Source organism: Salvelinus namaycush, chromosome 11 (genome assembly GCF_016432855.1).
Source record: "Salvelinus namaycush isolate Seneca chromosome 11, SaNama_1.0, whole genome shotgun sequence".
NCBI classification, from domain to species: Eukaryota; Metazoa; Chordata; class Actinopteri; order Salmoniformes; family Salmonidae; genus Salvelinus; species Salvelinus namaycush.
Window position 1 is genome coordinate 42,554,254 of NC_052317.1, and position 24,568 is coordinate 42,578,821.

The 24,568-nt window shown below is 48.3% G+C and overlaps 2 protein-coding genes across 3 annotated transcripts in view; one reads left to right on the top strand and one right to left on the bottom strand.

Moving 5' to 3' along the window:
• miga1 (mitoguardin 1) overlaps nucleotides 1–6,167 on the bottom strand; it is a 38,462-nt gene extending 32,295 nt beyond the window's left edge. Inside the window, exons 1-3 of one of the 2 annotated variants that reach the window (XM_039004433.1) lie at nucleotides 6,058–6,167; nucleotides 1,729–1,893; nucleotides 23–203 (exon numbers count right to left, since the gene is read on the bottom strand). In XM_039004433.1, coding sequence (XP_038860361.1) covers nucleotides 23–203; nucleotides 1,729–1,833 — 286 coding nt within the window. In that variant the 5' untranslated portion in view covers nucleotides 1,834–1,893; nucleotides 6,058–6,167. Of the gene's footprint in view, nucleotides 1–22; nucleotides 204–1,728; nucleotides 1,897–6,057 lie in introns of both variants that reach the window. The other variant, XM_039004432.1, reaches the window with a different exon arrangement.
• Nucleotides 6,168–9,070: 2,903 nt separating this feature from the next.
• usp33 (ubiquitin specific peptidase 33) overlaps nucleotides 9,071–24,568 on the top strand; it is a 91,287-nt gene continuing 75,789 nt past the window's right edge. Inside the window, exons 1-4 of the mRNA XM_039004434.1 lie at nucleotides 9,071–9,218; nucleotides 17,662–17,763; nucleotides 21,685–21,738; nucleotides 21,870–21,932. Coding sequence (XP_038860362.1) covers nucleotides 17,680–17,763; nucleotides 21,685–21,738; nucleotides 21,870–21,932 — 201 coding nt within the window. The 5' untranslated portion in view covers nucleotides 9,071–9,218; nucleotides 17,662–17,679. The remainder of the gene's footprint in view (nucleotides 9,219–17,661; nucleotides 17,764–21,684; nucleotides 21,739–21,869; nucleotides 21,933–24,568) is intronic.

A 24,568-nucleotide genomic window follows, 5' to 3' on the forward strand; every position in this document is an offset into this window, starting at 1 on the left:
GGGTCAGGTGGAAGGGAGGCACCTTTCTCCTGGTGGACTACCAGGCCCGGGAACTGAAAGGTCCCCGTCTGCTCCCACTGGGGTGACTGGGCTCCCTTCTTCCTGCCTTTCCTCCTCTGGAAGTGACGGGCGAGGAAGAGGAGAGACACAGCGCCGAAGGCTGTAGCAGCGACTACTTTCTTAGTGCCTGTACTGACGCTCACCTGCGGGGAGGGAGAGAGAGAGAGAGACGGTTAAAAATGTGCAAAATGAGTCATTCATTAGGCATAGAACTGAAGAAAGCGGACTGAAACAGGGAGGGACTACTGCAAAACCAAAACCATTTTTGAGGATGTGTATACTGGCTAGGGCATCTCAAAAATGGTCTGAATAACTCCCCCCCCCAAAAATCCTTAATATCGCAATATTACATCTAACTAAGATGTTTAGTGCAGTATTTCTCAATTACTTTTATTTTTTTAAATGACAGACGAAGAATTCCTACTGTTGCCGAAGAGGCAAAGACTTTGGACTTTGGCTTGTGTGTCCGAACAGTTGAAAAAACCCTCACCAAAGTCCAAAACTAAAAAGTCATAATATATGCGCAAACTCTTTGGGCTGGGAAGCATGCTGGAAGCCTTCATACAACCACAACTTCTACTTCCCTTTTCAAGGACCAGTTCAAAGACAGACAGGGAGAACCATCAGTCAGTGACAGGTTCTGACTGCAGCACCTTACTACATTTGTATCCATTCCATGGTCCATAGGACGAGGACAGCACCCAGCCACATAACACATTGACCAGATTGGCAATAAGTAGCCATGTCCCGAGCCAGAATGGCACATAGGAAACGGACAGGAGCCTGTTTCTGTAGTGTGAGGCAGCTTGAGGTTGAAATCCAGCCCCTGGACAGAACGCTTGTATATCATACGGCCTTCCCCAATCCATCTATATCATACGGCCTTCCCCAATCCATCTATATCATACGGCCTTCCCCAATCCATCTATATCATACGGCCTTCCCCAATCCATCTATATCATACGGCCTTCCCCAATCCATCTATATCATACGGCCTTCCCCAATCCATCTATATCATACGGCCTTCCCCAATCCATCTATATCATACGGCCTTCCCCAATCCATCTATATCATACGGCCTTCCCCAATCCATCTATATCATACGGCCTTCCCCAATCCATCTATATCATACGGCCTTCCCCAATCCATCTATATCATACGGCCTTCCCCAATCCATCTATATCATACGGCCTTCCCCAATCCATCTATATCATACGGCCTTCCCCAATCCATCTATATCATACGGCCTTCCCCAATCCATCTATATCATACGGCCTTCCCCAATCCATCTATATCATACGGCCTTCCCCAATCCATCTATATCATACGGCCTTCCCCAATCCATCTATATCATACGGCCTTCCCCAATCCATCTATATCATACGGCCTTCCCCAATCCATCTATATCATACGGCCTTCCCCAATCCATCTATATCATACGGCCTTCCCCAATCCATCTATATCATACGGCCTTCCCCAATCCATCTATATCATACGGCCTTCCCCAATCCATCTCCTTAATGCAGATTGCCAAGCAGAGAGGCAACGGGTCTCATTTTTAGAGTCCTTGGTAGGACTCGACAGGGGATTGAACCAACAGATTCAGGGCAGACACTGGCAAACACCAGGCCACTGAGTTGGTAGTTCATATCAACGGTAGAGCCTTACCTGTGAGAGGGAGTTATAGAGGGTATGGGGCAGGTTGACCACGCGGATGGCTGCCAGATGGAAGGACAGCTTGGTGGAGGGGCCAGTGAAGGCGTCGTCTGTCATCGTAGCGGTCTTAACTGTCCATCACCCTGCTGCAGGGAACACCGTCCTATCCTCTTCCTTCTTCTTAAGGCGTGGAGGAGAGGACATAAGACTTAAGGTTGTCATACACACTGACAGTCAGGCTACAATGGGTTGTCATACACACTGACAGTCAGGCTACAATGGGTTGTCACACACACTGAGTCAGGCTAGAATGGGTTGTCACACACACACTGACAGTCAGGCTACAATGGGTTGTCACACACACACTGACAGTCAGGCTACAATGGGTTGTCACACACACTGAGTCAGGCTACAATGGGTTGTCACACACACTGACAGTCAGGCTACAATGGGTTGTCACACACACTGACAGTCAGGCTACAATGGGTTGTCACACACACTGACAGTCAGGCTACAATGGGTTGTCACACACACTGACAGTCAGGCTACAATGGGTTATGGGTTACACTGACGTAATAAATCTTTGGAGATTTCCGGGCAGGAACAACTCTTTCTGAATACAGGAATTCATTAACAAAATGGCCTCCCGAGTGGCGCAGCAGTCTAAGGCACCGGGTGTTACTACAGACCCGGGTTCGCTCCCGGGCTGTATCACAACCGGCCGTGATCGAGAGTCGCCTAGGGCAGCGCACAATTGGCCCGGCATCGTCCGGGTTAGGGGAGGGTTTGGCAGTCATTGTAAAATAAGAATTTGTTCTTAACGGATTTGCCTAGTTAAAGTAGTTATATTTACTTGACTTTTAGGTCGCCTAGCCATTATGGTTCAACTCTCCTCTTTGGTAATGTTGACAATGAACATAACCACGAGAAAAAAAGACTAGAGTGGAAACAATTTAGTGTCAACATGTTAAGTATCCAGGGATAACATGCTGCATTATTATCCTGCCCCTCCTGTGAATCAAAACACCCGCCCCTCCTGTGAATCAAAACACCTGCCCCTACCGTAAAAATCAAAACACCTGCCCCTACCGTAAAAATCAAAACACCTGCCCCTACCGTAAAAATCAAAACACCTGCCCCTACCGTAAAAATCAAAACACCTGCCCCTACCGTAAAAATCAAAACACCTGCCCCTACCGTAAAAATCAAAACACCTGCCCCTACCGTAAAAATCAAAACACCTGCCCCTACCGTAAAAATCAAAACACCTGCCCCTACCGTAAAAATCAAAACACCTGCCCCTACCGTAAAAATCAAAACACCTGCCCCTACCGTAAAAATCAAAACACCCGCCCCTACCGTAAAAATCAAAACACCCGCCCCTACCGTAAAAATCAAAACACCCGCCCCTACCGTAAAAATCAAAACACCCGCCCCTACCGTAAAAATCAAAACACCCGCCCCTACCGTAAAAATCAAAACACCCGCCCCTACCGTAAAAATCAAAACACCCGCCCCTACCGTAAAAATCAAAACACCTGCCCCTACCGTAAAAATCAAAACACCTGCCCCTACCGTAAAAATCAAAACACCCGCCCCTACCGTAAAAATCAAAACACCCGCCCCTCCTGTGAATCAAAACACCCGCCCCTCCTGTGAATCAAAACACCCGCCCCTCCTGTGAATCAAAACACCCGCCCCTCCTGTGAATCAAAACACCCGCCCCTACCGTAAAAATCAAAACACCCGCCCCTCCTGTGAATCAAAACACCCGCCCCTCCTGTGAATCAAAACACCCGCCCCTCCTGTGAATCAAAACACCCGCCCCTCCTGTGAATCAAAACACCCGCCCCTCCTGTGAATCAAAACACCCGCCCCTCCTGTGAATCAAAACACCCGCCCCTCCTGTGAATCAAAACACCCGCCCCTCCTGTGAATCAAAACACCCGCCCCTCCTGTGAATCAAAACACCCGCCCCTCCTGTGAATCAACACACCCGCCCCTCCTGTGAATCAACACACCCGCCCCTCCTGTGAATCAAAACACCCGCCCCTCCTGTGAATCAACACACCCGCCCCTCCTGTGAATCAACACACCCGCCCCTCCTGTGAATCAACACACCCGCCCCTCCTGTGAATGAACACACCCGCCCCTCCTGTGAATCAACACACCCGCCCCTCCTGTGAATCAACACACCTGCCCCTCCTGTGAATCAACACACCTGCCCCTCCTGTGAATCAACACACCTGCCCCTCCTGTGAATCAACACACCTGCCCCTCCTGTGAATCAACACACCTGCCCCTCCTGTGAATCAACACACCTGCCCCTCCTATGAATCAACACACCTGCCCCTCCTATGAATCAACACACCTGCCCCTCCTATGAATCAACACACCTGCCCCTCCTATGAATCAACACACCTGCCCCTCCTATGAATCAAAACACCTGCCCCTACATTCTCCTGTCTGAAAGGGAAAAGGGGGGATATCTAGTCAGTTGTACAACTGAATGCATTCAACTGAAATGTGTCTCCTGCATTTAACCCAACCCCTCTGAAATCAGAAATGGCACCCTATTACCTACATAGTGGACTACTTTAGACCAGGACCCATGGCACCCTATTCCCTATATAGTGCACTACTTTAGACCAGGACCCATGGCACCCTCTTCTAAATAAGGTTTGTTTATTTAATTAGCATACATTTCTAAAAACCTGTGTACGTTTCATCATTATGGGTTACAGTTTGTAGATTAAGGGGAAACAGTATTTAGTCAATTTAAAAATGAATCTAACATAAAATGTGGAAAAAGTCAAGGAGTCTGAATATTTTCCAAATGCACTGTGTGAGAATGCTGTTCATTGACTACAGCTCAGCGTTCAACACCATAGTGTCCACGACGCTCATCACTAAGCTAAGGACCCTGGGACTAAACACCTCCCTCTGCAACTGGATCCTGGACTTCCTGATGGGCCACCCCCAGGTGGTTAGAGTAGGTAACAACACATCCGCCACGCTGATCCTCAACACAGGGGCCCCTCAGGGGTGCGTGCTCAGCCCCCTCCTGTACTCCCTGTTCACACATGACTGCACGGCCAGGCACGACTCCAACACCATCTTTAAGTTTGCTGACGACACAACAGTGGTAGGCCTGATCACCGACAACAACGAGACAGGCTCTAGGGAGGAGGTCAGAGACCTGGCAGTGTGGTGCCAGGACAACAACCTCTCCCTCAAAGTGATCAAGACAAAGGAGATGATTGTGGACTACAGGTAAAAGGAGGACCGAGCACGCCCCCATTCTCATTGACGGGGCTGCAGTGGAGCAGGTTGAGAGTTTTAAGTTCCTTGGTGTCCACATCACCAGCAAACTATCATGGTCCAAACACACCAATAAAGTCATTTAGACAGCACGACAACGCTTTTCCCCCCTCAGGAGGCTGAAAAGATATTGCACGAGTCCCCAGATCCTTAAAGTTCTACAGCTGCACCATCGAGAGCATCCTGACCGGTTGCATCACCGCCTGGTATGGCGACTGCTCAGCAGCAGACTAAGGCGCTACAGAAGGTAGAGAGTACAGCCCAGTATGTCACTGGGGCCAAGCTACCTGACAAAACTGTCAAAGACTCCATTCCCCCAAGTCAGACTGTTCTCTCTGCTACTGCACGGCAAACGGTACCGGAGCACCAAGTCTAGGACCAAAAATGCTCCTTAACATCTTCTACCCTCAAGCCATAACACTGCTAAACAATTCATCAAAATGGCCCCCAGGACTATTTACATTGAGAATCACCCCTCCAACCATTGTTTTTATACTTCTGCTATTTATCTATGCATAGTCACTTTACCCCTACCTACATGTACAAATTACCTCGACTAACCTGTATCCCCGCACATTGACTCGGCACCTCCTGTATAAAGACTCATTGTTATTTTATTGTGTTTATTTTTTACATTTAGTAAATATTTTCTAAATTCTAATTAAAACTGCATTGTTGGTTAAGGGCTTGTAAGTAAGCATTTCACGGTAAGGTCTACACCGGTTGTATCAACGCATGTGACAAATACAAGTTGATGAGTTGCCAAGTGAAATCAGATGTGCTAGCTCTGGAATAGCCTAGACCAAATACACGGAACGGCTCTCCCTGAGGAGGTCTGAGAACAGCATCCACCAGACAGAGACGCAGTCGCACATACAATGCATTGCTACTAGCTAGCTCAATAAGCTAACTAAATAACTAGCTAGCTGACTTTAGCTAATGCAAATATGCAGACACTGAAGACTAACGTACAACAAACACATTGTCAGTTAAAGCCTACATGTATAGAGTGAAGTGTACCTTCAAAGCTTCAGTGTGATTTTCCCAACACCGGCCTCCTACCGCTGCCAAAGCTGCCTCTTGCACGTGCGAGCAGTCTGTACCGTGAGGAAAACATCAGCACATCTCCGATGAGCAATGTCATGATTCAGAAGGTCGGTTTTCCGGTGTGTGTGTGTGGAGGGGGGGGGGGGTTGCTTTCAAAATAAAAGCCCAGCGCAAAGCTTGGACATGTTCCTACTCAGTCAAACTATTTCGAGGTCTTAAATCTATTTATAGTAGGATTGTCAAACGAATTCTATGGAGGGCCTAGTGTCTGCTGGTTTCTTACCTTTCAATTTAGACCTAGACAACCAGGTGAGAGGACCTAGACAACCAGGTGAGAGGACCTAGACAACCAGGTGAGAGGACCTAGACAACCAGGTGAGAGGACCTAGACAACCAGGTGAGGGGAGTTCCTTACTAGTCAGTGACCTTAATTCATCAGTCAAGTACAAAGGAAGAGCGAAAACCTGCAGACACTCGGCCTTCCATGGAATGAGTTTGACACGTAATATATAGGGCCACTTATGTAGGCCTATGTAAAGGGAGGTTAATAACGTTCTCAGACACAATTTCAAAGTTTAAGAAAGAAAATATGCAAATTTTCGTACCAGTGGTGTGTTTCCACCAAACGGACTTGTTGCAGATAAAAAGCAGTGTGTGATGTTGTAGTGCACACAAAATCTACTTTTTCGGTGGGGCCCCCCCAAAACACGGTCCTGTGGCCCCCCCAAACACGGTCCTGGGGCCCCCCCAAAACACGGTCCTGTGGCTTCTACAAACACGGTCCTGTGGCCCCCCCTGGGTGCACGTTTTGTATTTTCCCTAGCTGTACACAGCTAATTCAAATAATCAACATTTGATGATGAATTGGTTTTCTGAATCAGCTGTGTTCGGGCAAAAACCAAAACAGAATTTGGCAAACCCTGCTCTAGCCAACAGCTGGCAGATATGGTATGGGTAGGCTAGTCTACATGATGAGATTAACAGCTGGCAGTCAAGCATCGATCGTCATGTCCCTTGTACACTTAAGTCACTATTTTACCTTCATAAAGACCCTTGCTATTTACTGGAAAAGAGAATGAAGGTCACCATGCATTTTCCCCACCCTGTGAAGTTCATCATAACTTATTTAATCTGTAATAAACAGCATGATTCCCCCTAGACGCCGTGGTAGGACCACACAACATATCATCGCGTGACTCCAAGTTTACTTCGATATGATGGTTATTATATCAATATTTGCACATAAAGGCGTTTCCACCGCCATTTCTCGCATAATTATTTTACCGACATGGCACGAAATAGATCCCACCGTGTTGAACAAACAAATGATCGGTCAGCATTTATAACATTTTACCCAAACTTTCTGTTTCCATCACAGCTGTCATAATTTTTGTTACATGGTATGATACTCGCATAAAAACTATAGACGGAAACGTGGTTATAGACTATATAAAAACCTAAGTCAAATTATATTTCAATTTGTTTACTGGTCAGCGCTTGGACTGGCCATTGTGCAGAATCTGAATTTTGTTATCCCACTCTTAGTCGTCAGGTGACGCAGCAACACCCGTTCAAATCAAATCAAATTGTATTTGTCACATACACATGGTTAGCAGATGTTAATGCGAGTGTTGCGAAATGCTTGTGCTTCTAGTTCCCGACAATGCAGTAATAACCAACGAGTAATCTAACCTAACAATTCCACAACTACTACCTTATACACACAAGTGTAAAGGGATAAAGAATATGTACATAAAGATATATGAATGAGTGATGGTACAGAACGGCATAGGCAAGATGCAGTAGATGGTATCGAGTACAGTATATACATATGAGATGAGTAGTGTAGGGTATGTAAACATAACCACAAGATGGCCGTTGTGTCAGGAGGCGGATCCATTTGTGGTTTCAGGGTGGGTGGGAAAGGAGTTGGGTGCAGTTGAATCAGTGAAGGTAACCTGTAGTGGACTTCTGATATTTGTTTGTGTTTCTTCTAACCAGGGCGAGTGGGCGCTCCGTGTCACGCAACTTCGGTCAAGATCTGTTTCTTGCTTTGCTCTTAGGAACAGGGAACCATTGAAAGTAGTGATTTCTGGGGTAACGTTAAGTGTGGAGGTGTAGCAATTGAAGTTGAAGATTCCTGGTGTTTGTGATGTTCGCCGTTTTGGTGCGAGGCAGACCCCGGGGATGAGTGTGGTGAAAAAGAGGAGTCACTGACAGTACTTTTGAGTTTTGAGTCAGAGTCTTTACCAACAAGGTCATGTTATGATATAGCAGGTATCCTGTTAGAGCTTTTGTGCCGAATCCACTGCGGTGTTTCAGGTGCCACGTTTCTGGTCATGTTGCAGCAGTTTGTAGGAGGGAGATTCCAAGATGTGGGAAGAGGGCAGGAGGACATGGGATAGAGGATTGTGTAGTTTCTGTGGATAAAGTTGTGTGTGTCGACTGTAGAAGTGCCCATGTTGCTGGGGATCGGAAGTGTCCGGTGAGAGAGAGGCAGGTTGAAGTGGCTAGAGTCAGAGTAGTGCAGAAGGTGTCGTATGCTGAGGCAGTGAAGAAAGTAGTGAATGATGGGTCAAGGGTGAGAGTTCCTGAGAGGATCCCTGTGAGTAGTAGATCTGTGCAGCACAGAGGGATAGGCCAACGAGTGATATATGCTTCAGTAAGGTTGTCTTCTTAGCAATGGTTATCAACTGTAACGCAGAAATGGAACGTAAATCAGAGAAAATAGATGTTGTGGTGGCATCTGTATTTGGGCATCCGAGATTTGACTTCAGTGACCCGTCCTCCCAGGCCGTTGGCATAGTGCAGGAGCAGATGGGGTCAAATTATTGTTATTATTTATTTATTTTATATTTTATTTTGTATCACAAAGTATAATGGATTTATATTATAGTCCAGTTGGTGGCGGTAATGCAACATATTGGGTGCCAACCGCCGTTAAACTCCAAAGAAGAAGAAGGCGGATCCACAACCTGGAAGTTGTGCGTTACGAATGAACGGTTTCTCTATAAACTGTTACATTTCGAAGGCTTACAGTTTGAAGTAATGTCAAGGATAGATCTTGAGCCGGTGTGTTAGCGTTCAAAGATAACCGGAGCATTTCTTCCTAACTGTAATTTCCAAACGTGCAGGTAAGAGGCAAGAGGTTATTTTCGGTGGTTGCTGCAGAGACTAGAAGCCGGCAGCAGTTGACGTTTTCTATCTTAACTAGCTAACGTTAGCGTCATCCAGTTGTCAATCTATTTTGTTCCCATCAAGACAGGTATTGTTAGCTAGCATGAATCGTGTTAATGTTCAGATAACTCTGCTTGATTCACATCGGGATTGAATTGGACATATTTCACATCGACTGGTTAGCATGTTGGCTAGTTAGCGCCCCGGGCCAACTGCCTTTGGCCGTTAGCTTAGCTAGCCTCTGTCAGTAATCTGGCGCACCGACTGAACTGCAGGTAATGTCCGCCCCGTGTGCCAGTAGCTAACTAAATACATTACATCCAGTTGCTAGCAACAGTTTTGACATGCTGGTTGATAATTAACTGGTCAGAGAAATGCAAGGGGCTAGCAGCGAACGGGATGTACATGTTTCTAGTATGAATCAGCTTGATGTCCAGTGCTCGGATCAGAACAAGTGCCCCGCCCAACATTTGGCTATACTTGATAATTCGGATGAATTTATACATTTATGTATTTCAAAGTTCTTGGTGAAAATCGAGTAATATTGGAGATTATTTCATGAATTGATGAGTCTTTGGGTGAAAAACCCTCTTCTCTGAGGATCGGATTGGTGGTGGTTTCAAGGAGATATATATATATCTACACACACTGCATTCGTGAAGTATTCAGACCCCTTGACTTTTTCCACATTGTTACATTAGCCGTATGAGGGAAAAAAACTTTAATCAATTTTATAAATCTACACACAATAACCCATAATGATAAAACAAAAAATGGGTTTTTAGAAATTGTTGCAAATGTATAACAATTTTTTTTAAATACGGAAATATCACATTTCCATAAGTATTCTGACCCTTTACTCAGTACTTTGTTGAAACACCTTTAGCAGCAATTACATCCTCAAGTCTTCTTGGGTAAGACGCTACAAGCTTGGCACACCTGTATTTGGGGAGTTTCTCCCATTCTTCTCTGCAGATCAAATCAAACTTTATTTGCCACATGCGCCGAGTACAACACGTGTAGACTGTACCGTGAAATGCTTACTTACAAGCCTTTAAACAACAGTGCAGTTCAAGAATGAGAAAATATTTACCAAGTAGGCTAAAATAAAAATTAACACCAAAAAAATAACAATAACGAGGCTGTGTAAATTGTCCGGTGGCGATTTTTATGAATTGTTCAGCAGTCTAATGGCTTGGGGGTAGAAGCTGTTAAGGAGCCTTTTGGTCCTAGACTTGGTGCTCTGGTACCGCTTGCCATGCAGTAGCAGGGAAAACAGTCTATAAATTGGGTAACTGGAGTCTCTGACAATTTTATGGTCCTTCCTCTGACACTGCCTATTATATAGGTTCTGGATGGCAGGAAGCTCGGCCCTAGTGATTTACTGGGCCATACGCACTACCCTCTGTAGCGCCTTACTGTCAGATGCTGAGCAGTTGCCATACCAGGCGGTGATGCAACCGGGTCAGGATGCTCTCGATGGTGCAGCTGTAGAACCTTTTGAGGATCTGAGGACCCATGCCAAATCTTTTCAGTCTCCTGAGGGTGAATAGGCGTTGTTGTGCCCTCTTCATGACTATCTTGGTGTGTTTGGACCATGATAGTTCGTTGGTGATGTGGACACCAAGGAACTTGAAACTCTCGACCCGCTCCACTACAACCCCGTCGATGTTAATGGGGGGCCTGTTCGGCCCGCCTTTTCCCGTCGTCCACGATCAGCTCCTTTGTCTTGCTCACATTGAGGGAGAGGTTGTAGTTCTGGCACCACACTGCCAGTTCTCTGACCTCCTCCCTATAGGCCGTCTCATCGTTGTCGGTGATCAGGCCTACCACTGTTGTCGTCAGCAAACTTAATGATGGTGTTGGAGTCGTGTTTGGCCATGCAGTCATGGGTGAACAGGGAGTACAGGAGGGGATTAAGTACACACCCCTGAGGGCCCCCCGTGTTGAGGATCAGCGTGGCGGATGTGTTGTTACCTACCCTTACCACCTGGGGGCTGGCCTGTCAGGAAGTCCAGGATCCAGGTGCAGAGGGAGGTGTTTTAGTCCTTAGCTAAGTGATGAGCTTTGAGGGCACTATGGTGTTGAACGCTGAGCTGTAGTCAATGAACAGCATTCTCACATAGGTGATTCTTTTTGTCCAGGTGGGAAAGGCCAGTGTGGAGTGCGATTGAGATTATGTCATCTGTGGATCTGTTGGGGCGGTATGCAAATTGGAGTGGGTCTAGGGTATCCGGGAGGATGCTGTTGATGTGAGCCATGACCAGCCTTTCAAAGCACTTCATGGCTACAGACGTGAGTGCTACGGGGCTTTTATCATTTAGGCAGGTTATCTTCGCTTTCTTGGGCACAGGGACAATGGTGGTCTGTTTGAAACATGTAGGTATTACAGACTCGGTCAGGGAGAGGTTGAAAATGTCAGTGAAGACACTTGACAGTTGGTCCGGACATGCTTTAAGTACATGTCCAGGTAATCTGTTTGGCCCAGAGGCTTTGTGAATGTTGACTTGTTTAAAGGTTTTGTTCACATCGGCTGCCAAGAGCGTTATCACGCAGTCATCCAGAACAGCTGGTGCTCTCGTGCATGCTTCAGTGTTGCTTGCCTTGAAGCGAGCATAAAAGGCATTTAGCTCGTCTGGTAGTACGCAGTGTTGTATGAGATCTTCAGTTGCTTGGCAATTTCTCTCATGGAGTAGCCTTCATTTCTCAGAACAAGAATAGACAGACGAGTTTCAGGAGTACTTTGTTTCTGGCCATTTTGAGCCTGTAATCGAACCCACAAATGCTGATGCTCCAGATACTCAACTAGTCTAAAGAAGGCCAGTTTTATTGCTTCTTTAATCAGGACAACAGTTTTCAGCTGTGCTAACATAATTGCAAAAGGGTTTTCTAATGATCAATTAGCCTTTTAAAATTATAAACTTGGATTAGCTAACACAATGGGACATTGGAACACAGGAGTGATGGTTGCTGATAATGGGCCTCTGTACGCCTATGTAGATATTCCATAAAAAATCTGCGTTTCCAGCTACAATAGTTATTTACAGCATTAACAATGTCCACTGTATTTCTGATCAACTTGATGTTATTTTAATGGACAAAAAATTAGCTTTTCTTTCAAAAACAAGGACATTTTTAAGTGATCCCAAACTTGTGTGTGTGTCAAATCAAGTTTTATTAGTCACATGCGGCAAATACAACAGGTAGACCTGAAATGCTTACTTATGAGCCCTTAACCAACAATGCGGTTTAAAAAAATAATACAGATAAGAATAAGAGATAAAAGTAGCAAGTAATTAAAGAGCAGCAGTGAAATAACAATATATATAGGGGTGTGCCGGTACAGAGTGTCAATGTGCGGGGGCAGTATGTACATGTAGGTAGAGTTATTAAAGTGACTATGCATAGATGACAAAAGTGGCAGTGGTGTGAGGGGGGGATCAATGAAAATAGTCTGGGTAGCCATTTGACTAGATGTTCAGGAGTCTTATGGCTTGGGGGTAGAAGCTGTTTAGAAGCCTTTTGGACCTAGACATGGCGCTCCGGTACCACTTGCCGTGCGGTAGCAGAGAGAACAGTCTATGACTAGGGTGGCTGGAGTGTTTGACAATTTTTAGGGTCTTCCTCTGACACCGCCTGGTATAGAGGTCCTGGATGGTAGGAAGCTTGGCCCCAGTGATGTACTGGGCCATTCGCACTACCCTCTGTAGTGCCTTGCGGTCGGAGGCCAAGCAGTTGCCATACCAGGCGGTGAAGCAGCCAGTCAAGATGCTCTCGATGGTGCAGCTGTAGGTCTTTTGAGGATCTGGGGACCCATGCCAAATCTTTTTATCCTCCTGAAGGGGAAGAGGAGTTGTCGTGCCCTCTTCACGACTGTGTTGGTGTGTGTGGACCATGATAGATCTTTAGTGATGTGGACACCGAGGAACTTGAAGCTCTCGACCTGCTCCACTACAGCCCCGTCGATGTGAATTGGGGCTTGTCGGCCCTCCGTTTCCTGTAGTCCACGATCAGCTCCTTTGTCTTGGAGAACCTTGAGGTGTTTATCAGCTGTGTGTGTGTGAGTCAGAGAGAGAGAGAGAGTGAGATGTTTGTGAAGGGAAGAGTGTGGCCTAGATCTATGCAGACTGATAGTTGTGACCTGAGGAAACACTATTGATCTGTAAGGGAATGGACCTGACCTGTCCTGCTGGACCATCAACTGTCTAGAGTTATCTCTCACTCACACCACGCTCCCTGGCCTTGGCCAGTTTAGATAGCTTGCTGTTGCTAGCTAATTTGTCCTGGGTTATAACCATTGGGTTGTTATTTGACCTGAAATGCACAAGGTCCTCTACTCCGACAATTAATCCACAGATAAAACGGGTAAACCGAGTTAGTTTCTATTAATCGCTCCTCATTCAGACTTCTTCTTCTTTGGAATTGATATCGCGGTTGGCAACCAACTTCAAGGTGCATTACCACCACCAACTCGACTGGAGTGTGGACCTCCGTTCATCTTTCAATCACCCACGTGGGTATATGCTCCTAAAAACCAATGAGGAGATGGGAGAGGCGGGACTTGCAGCGTGTAAAGCGTCACAAATAGAACCTATGTAGAACCTTTAGTTCTATTTTAGCGCCTGGCTACGCAAACGTGCAAAAGCAGTGTGGGTGTAATGATTGAATGACGTGATATGTGTACGTTTATTTTGAAACTCATGCGTGCAGTGTGGCCGGCGTGTTGGTACTGTGTGGCCGGCGTGTTGGAGCGGTGTGGCCGGCGTGTTGGAGCGGTGTGGCCGGCGTGTTGGAGCGGTGTGGCCGGCGTGTTGGAGCGGTGTGGCCGGCGTGTTGGAGCGGTGTGGCCGGCGTGTTGGAGCGGTGTGGCCGGCGTGTTGGAGCGGTGTGGCCGGCGTGTTGGAGCGGTGTGGCCGGCGTGTTGGAGCTGTGTGGCCGGCGTGTTGGAGCGGTGTGGCCGGCGTGTTGGAGCGGTGTGGCCGGCGTGTTGGAGCTGTGTGGCCGGCGTGTTGGAGCTGTGTGGCCGGCGTGTTGGAGCTGTGTGGCCGGCGTGTTGGAGCGGTGTGGCCGGCGTGTTGGAGCGGTGTGGCCGGCGTGTTGGAGCGGTGTGGCCGGCGTGTTGGAGCTGTGTGGCCGGCGTGTTGGAGCTGTGTGGCCGGCGTGTTGGAGCTGTGTGGCCGGCGTGTTGGAGCTGTGTGGCCGGCGTGTTGGAGCTGTGTGGCCGGCGTGTTGGAGCTGTGTGGCCGGCGTGTTGGAGCTGTGTGGCCGGCGTGTTGGAGCTGTGTGGCCGGCGTGTTGGAGCTGTGTGGCCGGCGTGTTGGAGCGGCGTGGCCGGCGTGTTGGGGCGGCGTGGCCGGCGTGTTGGGGCGGCGTGGCCGGCGTGTTGGGGCGGCGTGGCCGGCGTGTTGGGGCGGCGTGGCCGGCGTGTTGGGGCGGCGTGGCCGGCGTGTTGGGGCGGCGTGGCCGGCGTGTTGGGGCGGCGTGGCCGGCGTGTTGGGGCGGCGTGGCCGGCGTGTTGGGGCGGCGTGGCCGGCGTGTTGGGGCGGCGTGGCCGGCGTGTTGGGGCGGCGTGGCCGGCGTGTTGGGGCGGCGTGGCCGGCGTGGTGTGGCCGGCGTGTTGGAGCGGTGTGGCCGGCGTGTTGGAGCGGTGTGGCCGGCGTGTTGGAGCTGTGTGGCCGGCGTGTTGGAGCGGTGTGGCCGGCGTGTTGGGGCGGCGTGGCCGGCGTGTTGGGGCGGCGTGGCCGGCGTGGTGTGGCCGGCGTGTTGGAGCGGTGTGGCCGGCGTGTTGGAGCGGTGTGGCCGGCGTGTTGGAGCTGTGTGGCCGGCGTGTTGGAGCGGTGTGGCCGGCGTGTTGGAGCGGTGTGGCCGGCGTGTTGGAGCTGTGTGGCCGGCGTGTTGGAGCTGTGTGGCCGGCGTGTTGGAGCTGTGTGGCCGGCGTGTTGGAGCTGTGTGGCCGGCGTGTTGGAGCTGTGTGGCCGGCGTGTTGGAGCGGCGTGGCCGGCGTGTTGGAGCGGCGTGGCCGGCGTGTTGGGGCGGCGTGGCCGGCGTGTTGGGGCGGCGTGGCCGGCGTGTTGGGGCGGCGTGGCCGGCGTGTTGGGGCGGCGTGGCCGGCGTGTTGGGGCGGCGTGGCCGGCGTGTTGGGGCGGCGTGGCCGGCGTGTTGGGGCGGCGTGGCCGGCGTGTTGGGGCGGCGTGGCCGGCGTGTTGGGGCGGCGTGGCCGGCGTGTTGGGGCGGCGTGGCCGGCGTGTTGGGGCTGTGTGATCCTCCACTAATTCTCACTGTTTCTTTCTGTTGAGGCTTTGTGTGCTTCATCAAGACCATGTTGGGAGGTATTGTTTGGATTGGAAAAGACCAGCTTTTCTTTCCCACAAGTCTTCAACAATCACTCGCCATTCTCCTTGAGCTACTGACCTTGGATTAGGGCTCACACACACACACACACACACACACACACACACACACACACACACACACACACACACACACACACACACACACACACACACACATCTATGTGTTGATGTTCTAGAGGAGCAGTGGAAAGCCATATTGCTATCTGGCTGGCTGTTTCATCTGTTATCAGGGGTTGAACCTTGACTGATTGAGGTTCTCTGCATCATCTGGAGGGGAGGGAGAGCAGAGCGTCAGACTGCTGTGGTCATCATCATTGCCATCAGCTTCTGTTGTTGAGCTGTCACCACAACCAATCTCTAGACGCCTATGATGTGGCCGTTAAGGCCCCCCCTTATCACCTCTCTGATTTCAGAGGGGTTAAATGCGGAATACACATTTCAGTTGAATACATTCAGTTGTACAACTGACTAGGTATCCCCCTTTCCCTTTCAGTTGTACAACTGACTAGATATCCCCCCTTTCCCTTTCTGTTGTACAACTGACTAGGTATCCCCCCTTTCCCTTTCTGTTGTACAACTGACTAGGTATCCCCCTTTCCCTTTCTGTTGTATAACTGACTAGGTATCCCCCCTTTCCCTTTCTGTTGTACAACTGACTAGGTATCCCCCTTTCTGTTGTACAACTGACTAGATATCCCCCTTTCCCTTTCTGTTGTACAACTGACTAGGTATCCCCCCTTTCCCTTTCTGTTGTACAACTGACTAGGTATCCCCCCTTTCCCTTTCTGTTGTACAACTGACTAGGTATCCCCCTTTCTGTTGTACAACTGACTAGATATCCCCCTTTCCCTTTCTGTTGTACAACTGACTAGGTATCCCCCTTTTCCCTTTCTGTTATACAACTGACTAGATATCCCCCTTTTCCCTTTCTGTTGTACAACTGACTAGATATCCCCCTTTACAACTGACTAGATATCCCCCTTTTCCCTTTCTGTTGTACAACTGACTAGGTATTCCCCTTTTCCCTTTCTGTTGTACAACTGACTAGGTATCCCCCTTTCTGTTGTACAACTGACTAGGTATCCCCCTTTCTGTTGTACAACTGACTAGATATCCCCCTTTTCCCTTTCTGTTGTACAACTGACTAGGTATCCCCCTTTCCCTTTCTGTTGTACAACTGACTAGGTATCCCCCTTTTCCCTTTCTGTTGTACAACTGACTAGGTATCCCCCTTTCCCTTTCTGTTGTACAACTGACTAGGTATCCCCCTTTCCCTTTCTGTTGTACAACTGACTAGATATCCCCCTTTCCCTTTCTGTTGTACAACTGACTAGGTATCCCCCTTTTCCCTTTCTGTTGTACAACTGACTAGGTATCCCCCTTTCCCTTTCTGTTGTACAACTGACTAGGTATCCCCCCCTTTCCCTTTCTGTTGTACAACTGACTAGGTATCCCCCTTTCTGTTGTACAACTGACTAGGTATCCCCCTTTCCCTTTCTGTTGTACAACTGACTAGGTATCCCCCTTTCTGTTGTACAACTGACTAGATATCCCCCTTTTCCCTTTCTGTTGTACAACTGACTTGGTATCCCCCTTTTCCCTTTCCAGGCACAAGTGTCGTCAACACAATGGTTATTTTTTTCCATACCAAAAAAAACGGTTTGGTACTAGAATTTGTCACTATCGGTACTTCCTGAAATGTGTCTCAGGTGATTGCGATGATCACGTCTGTATCAGCCCCTTTTATAGGGCAACGTTGCTGCTCCATAAGGCTAATCATTCGTTAACAGGGCTGCGTTGTTAGCCTCCCAATCAGGATGCACAGAAGTTAACACACTTGACTAGTACAACAGGCGTGTAGAGATGTTCAACTGATCATTTCTGGTCCCAAAACAGTGTCCAGTACAGGAAGGGAATCCCTGTTTTAGATCACAAAAAAATAACATGATTTTTCTTATCCTCTCTCTCTTTCTCTCCTCCCTCCCTCCCTCCCTCTCTTTCTCTCCTCCCTCTCTCTCTTTCTCTCCTCCCTCCCTCCCTCTGACAGGTGAGGTTCAGGTGAGTGATGCCTGTGGAGTCCAGCAGTGACTGTCCCCATCTGGAGTGTGTTGGAGAAATCACCAAGGATGAACTGATCCACAAGTCACATGTGAGTCCTGGAGTCCTGTCCCCTTCCATAGACCACCTGTCCCCTTCCATAGACCACCTGTCCCCTTCCATAGACCACCTGTCCCCTTCCATAGACCACCTGTCCCCTTCCATAGACCACCTGTCCTGGAGTCCTGTCCCCTTTCATAGACCACCTGTCCCCTTCCATAGACCACCTGTCCCCTTCCATAGACCACCTGTCCCCTTCCATAGACCACCTGTCCCCTTCCATAGACCACCTGTCCCCTTCCATAGACCACCTGTCCCCTTCCATAGACCACCTGTCCCCTTCCATAGACCACCTGTCCCCTTCCATAGACCACCTGTCCCCTTCCATAGACCACCTGTCCCCTTCCATAGACCACCTGTCCTGGAGTCCTGTCCCCTTCCATAGACCACCTGTCCTGTCCCCTTCCATAGACCACCTGTCCTGTAGTCCTGTCCCCTTCCATAGACCACCTGTCCTGTCCCCTTCCATAGACCACCTGTCCTGTCCCCTTCCATAGACCACCTGTCCTGTAGTCCTGTCCCCTTCCATAGACCACCTGTCCTGTCCCCTTCCATAGACCACCTGTCCTGTAGTCCTGTCCCCTTCCATAGACCACCTGTCCTGTCCCCTTCCATAGACCACCTGTCCTGTCCCCTTCCATAGACCACCTGTCCTGTCCCCTTCCATAGACCACCTGTCCTGTAGTCCTGTCCCCTTCCATAGACCTCCTGTCCTGTAGTCCTGTCCCCTTCCATAGACCTCCTGTCCTGTAGTCCTGTCCCCTTCCATAGACCACCTGTCCTGTAGTCCTGTCCCCTTCCATAGACCCCCTGTCCTGTCCCCTTCCATAGACCCCCTGTCCTGTAGTCCTGTCCCCTTCCATAGACCCCCTGTCCTGTCCCCTTCCATAGACCCCCTGTCCTGTCCCCTTCCATAGACCCCCTGTCCTGTCCCCTTCCATAGACCACCTGTCCTGTAGTCCTGTCCCCTTCCATAGACCACCTGTCCTGTCCCCTTCCATAGACCACCTGTCCTGTCCCCTTCCATAGACCACCTGTCCTGTCCCCTTCCATAGACCACCTGTCCTGTAGTCCTGTCCCCTTCCATAGACCACCTGTCCTGTCCCCTTCCATAGACCTCCTGTCCTGTAGTCCTGTCCCCTTCCATAGACCTCCTGTCCTGTAGTCCTGTCCCCTTCCATAGACCACCTGTCCTGTCCCCTTCCATAGACCTCCTGTCCTGTAGTCCTGTCCCCTTCCATAGACCACCTGTCCTGTCCCCTTCCATAGACCTCCTGTCCTGTCCCCTTCCATAGACCACCTGTCCTGTCCCCTTCCATAGACCTCCTGTCCTGTAGTCCTGTCCCCTTCCATAGACCTCCTGTCCTGTCCCCTTCCATAGACCTCCTGTCCTGTCCCCTTCCATAGACCACCTGTCCTGTAGTCCTGTCCCCTTCCATAGACCACCTGTCCTGTAGTCCTGTCCCCTTCCATAGACCACCTGTCCTGTCCCCTTCCATAGACCACCTGTCCTGTAGTCCTGTCCCCTTCCATAGACCACCTGTCCTGTCCCCTTCCATAGACCCCCTGTCCTGTCCCCTTCCATAGACCACCTGTCCCCTTCCATAGACCACCTGTCCTGTCCCCTTCCATAGACCTCCTGTCCTGTAGTCCTGTCCCCTTTCATAGACCACCTGTCCTGTCCCCTTTCATAGACCACCTGTCCTGTCCCCTTTCATAGACCACCTGTACCGTAGTGCATAAGTCCCCCCCCCGTAGTCCACAAGTCCCCCCCCGTAGTACTGTAGTACATAAGTCCACATTTTGTTATGTTACAGCCTTATTCTAAAATTAATTAAATTGTTTTTTTCCCTCATCAATTGACAAAGCAAAAACAGGTTTTAATTTTTTTGGTGCAAATGTATATAAAAATGTTCATATTTACATAAGTATTCAGACCCTTTAGTCAGTACTTTGTTGAAGCACCTTTGGCAGCGTTTACAGCCTCTCAAGCTCTGTCAGGTTGGACGGGGAGCGTTGCTGCGCAGCTATTTTCAAGTCTCTCCAGAGATGTTTGATCGGGTTCAAGTCCGGGCTCTGGCTGGGCCACTCATGGACATTCAGAGACTTGTCCCAAAGCCTCCTGTGTTATCGTGACTGTGTGCTTAGGGTCGTTGTCCTGTTGGAAGGTGAACCTTCAACCCAGGCTGAGGTCCTGAGCGCTCTGGAGCAGGTTTTCATCAAGGATCTCTCTCTACTTTGCTCTGTTCATCTTTCCCTTGATCCTGACTAGTCTCCCAGTCCCTGCCGCTGAAAAACATCCCCACAGCAAACTCCAAGTGGGCTGTCATGTGCCTTTTACTGAGGAGTGGCTTCCTTCTGGCCACACTACCGTAAAGGCCTGATTGGTGGAGTGCTGCAGAGATGGTTGTCCTTCTGGAAGATTCTCCACAGAGGAACTCTGGAGCTCTGTCAGAGTGACCATCGGGTTATTGGTCACCTTCCTGACCAAGGCTTTTCTCCCCCGATTGCTCAGTTTGGCCGGGAGGTCAGCTCTAGGAACAATCTCGGTGGTTCCAAACTTCTTCCATTTAAGAATTATGAGACCGCTGTGTTCTTGGGGACCTTCAATGCTGTAGACATGTTTTGGGTACCCTTCCCCAGAGCTGTGCTTCGATCCTGTCTCGGAGCTCTACAGACAATTCCTTTGACCTCATGGCTTGGTTTTTGCTTTGACATGCCCTGTCAATTTTATAGACAGGTGTGTGTGCCTTTCCAAATCATGTCCAACCAATTGAATTGACCACAGGTGGACTCCAATCAAGTTGTAGAAACATCGCAAGGATGATCAATGGAAACAGGAAGCATTTTACCTCAATTTCCTGTCTCATAGCAAAAGGGTCTGAATTCTTAAGTAAATGTCATTTTTCTGTTTTTCTATTTTTAAGAAATGTGTAAACATGACTAAAAACCTGCTTTCGCTTTGTCGTGGGTTATTGTGTGTAGATTGAGGAAGTGTTTTTATTTAATCCATTTTAGAATAAGACTAATTTAACAATGTGGATAAAGGGAAGGGGTCTGAATATTCTCCCAATGCTCTGTAAATGATGTTGAATTCTGATCATCCACTTTGTTCACTCAGCTACTATCACATTTTATAGTGGTTAGCTGATAGAAGCTACTTAGGCTAGCTAAATTATCTTTATCATCTAGTAGCATTAGCTAGAATATCAACTATTATTAATGGTCAAGTCCTGGATGTTTTACAGGAAATGAGAATGTTGTCATTGGAGAACACTGTGCTCTATCATGTTACTGTCTCTCTGGCCTGGTCACTGAAGCAGTCAGATTATTATACTGTCTCTCTGGCCTGGTCACTGAAGCAGTCAGATTATTATACTGTCTCTCTGGCCTGGTCACTGAAGCAGTCAGATTATTATACTGTCTCTCTGGTCTGGTCACTGAAGCAGTCAGATTATTATACTGTCTCTCTGGCCTGGTCACTGAAGCAGTCAGATTATTATACTGTCTCTCTGGCCTGGTCACTGAAGCAGTCAGATTATTATACTGTCTCTCTGGTCTGGTCACTGAAGCAGTCAGATTATTATACTGTCTCTCTGGCCTGGTCACTGAAGCAGTCAGATTATTATACTGTCTCTCTGGCCTGGTCACTGAAGCAGTCAGATTATTATACTGTCTCTCTGGTCTGGTCACTGAAGGTGTCAGATTATTATACTGTCTCTCTGGCCTGGTCACTGAAGCAGTCTGCTATTATTATACTGTCTCTCTGGCCTGGTCACTGTAGCAGTCTGCTATTATTATACTGTCTCTCTGGCCTGGTCTGTTCACTGAAGCAGTCAGATTATTATACTGTCTCTCTGGTCTGTTCACTGAAGCTGGTTGGCTGTTGTGGTGTGTGTGTGGGTGTTTCTAGGGCCAGTGTCAAGACTGCAAGGTTGGAGGACCAAATCTGTGGGCGTGTCTGGAGGTGAGTGAGCAGTCCCTGGCTTTGTTTGGGACTTTTATTTTGAAAGTTGTGACTGCCATTTGGCCTTGTATGAATATGGACGTAACAGTTCTGTAGTAATAATCTATTGTTTTCTCTGTGTGCGTGTGCAGAACAGCTGTGCCTATGTGGGCTGTGGAGAGTCTCATGCTGACCACAGCACTGTCCACTCACAGGTGAGTCACCCCTGACCCTTGACCCTTCACCTCCCACACACACCGCCACAGGACTAGATCAATATTCAGGATGGTGCAGAACATACCTACAGGACTAGATCAATATCCAGGATGGTGCAGAACGTACCTACAGGACTAGATCGATATTCAGGATGGTGCAGAACGTACCTACAGGACTAGATCAATATTCAGGATGGTGCAGAACGTACCTACAGGACTAGATCAATATTCAGGATGGTGCAGAACGTACCTACAGGACTAGATCAATATTCAGGATGGTGCAGAACGTACCTACAGGACTAGATCAATATTCAGGATGGTGCAGAACGTACCTACAGGACTAGATCAATATCCAGGATGGTGCAGAACGTACCTACAGGACTAGATCAATATTCAGGATGGTGCAGAACGTACCTACAGGACTAGATCAATATTCAGGATGGTGCAGAACGTACCTACAGGACTAGATCAATATTCAGGATGGTGTAGAACGTACCTACAAGACTAGATCAATATTCAGGATGGTGCAGAACGTACCTACAGGACTAGATCAATATCCAGGATGGTGCAGAACGTACCTACAGGACTAGATCAATATTCAGGATGGTGCAGAACGTACCTACAAGACTAGATCAATATTCAGGATGGTGCAGAACGTACCTACAGGACTAGATCAATATTCAGGATGGTGCAGAACGTACCTACAGGACTAGATCGATATTCAGGATGGTGCAGAACGTACCTACAGGACTAGATCAATATTCAGGATGGTGCAGAACGTACCTACAGGACTAGATCGATATTCAGGATGGTGCAGAACGTACCTACAGGACTAGATCGATATTCAGGATGGTGCAGAACGTACCTACAGGACTAGATCAATATTCAGGATGGTGCAGAACGTACCTACAGGACTAGATCAATATTCAGGATGGTGCAGAACGTACCTACAGGACTAGATCAATATTCAGGATGGTGCAGAACGTACCTACAGGACTAGATCAATATTCAGGATGGTGCAGAACGTACCTACAGGACTAGATCAATATTCAGGATGGTGCAGAACGTACCTACAGGACTAGATCAATATTCAGGATGGTGCAGAACGTACCTACAGGACTAGATCAATATTCAGGATGGTGCAGAACGCACCTACAGGACTAGATCAATATTCAGGATGGTGCAGAACGTACCTACAGGACTAGATCAATATTCAGGATGGTGCAGAACGTACCTACAAGACTAGATGGGCCCCGTCTAGCTCAGTTGGTAGAGCATGGCGCTTGCAACGCCAGGGTTGTGGGTTCGATTCCCACGGGGGACCAGTACAAAAAAAGTATGAATGTATGTACTTGTAAGTCGCTCTGGATAAGAGCGTCTGCTAAATGACTTAAATGTAAATGTAGATCGATATTCAGGATGGTGCAGAACGTACCTACAAGACTAGATCAATATTCAGGATAGTGCAGAACATACCTACAGGACTAGATCAATATTCAGGATGGTGCAGAACGTACCTACAAGACTAGATCAATATTCAGGATAGTGCAGAACATACCTACAGGACTAGATCAATATCCAGGATGGTTCAGAACGTACCTACAGGACTAAACCAATATTCAGGATGGTGCAGGAGAGAGAAGGTGTTGAAGTGAGGGATGGGAGAAGAAGGAAGTGTGAGGAGGGAAAGGAGATGGTGGTGGTGAGAGAGAGTATGATGGGGAGGAGAAGGGGACAGAAGAAAGGGTGGAAGATTTAAAGGAGATGGTGGTGAGAGAGAGAGAGAGTATGATAGGGAGGTGAAGGGGACAGAAGAAAGGGTGGAAGATTTAAAGGAGATGGTGGTGGTGAGAGAGAGTATGATAGGGAGGAGAAGGGGACAGAAGAAAGGGTGGAAGATTTAAAGGAGATGGTGGTGAGAGAGAGAGAGTATGAAGGGGACAGAAGAAAGGGTGGAAGATTTAAAGGAGATGGTGGTGGTGAGAGAGAGTATGATGGGGAGGAGAAGGGGACAGAAGAAAGGGTGGAAGATTTAAAGGAGATGGTGGTGGTGAGAGAGAGTATGATGGGGAGGAGAAGGGGACAGAAGAAAGGGTGGAAGATTTAAAGGAGATGGTGGTGAGAGAGAGAGAGTATGATGGGGAGGAGAAGGGGACAGAAGAAAGGGTGGAAGATTTAAAGGAGATGTGAGTCCCTGTTTGTGTTGACGTTTAAAAGGAATACGATTATTTACCTAGCATTAGATTGTCATCATCCACCCCCCCCCCTTCTCTCCCCCCTTTCTCTTTGCTTTCTCTCCCTCTATCAATCAATCTCTCTCTCTCTCACTCACTCACACATACATACATACATACGTCGGAAGTTTACATACATTTAGGTTGGAGTCATTAAAACTCGTTTTTCAACCACCACAAATTTCTTGTTAACAAACTATAGTTTTGGCAAGTCGGTTAGGACATCTACTTTGTGCATGACACAAGTCATTTTTCTAACAATTGTTTACAGACAGATTATTTCACTTATAATTCACTGTATGACAATTCCAGTGGGTCAGAAGTTTACATACACTAAGTTGACTGTGCCTTTAAACAGCTTGGTAAATTCCAGAAAACGATGTCATGGCTTTAGAAGCTTCT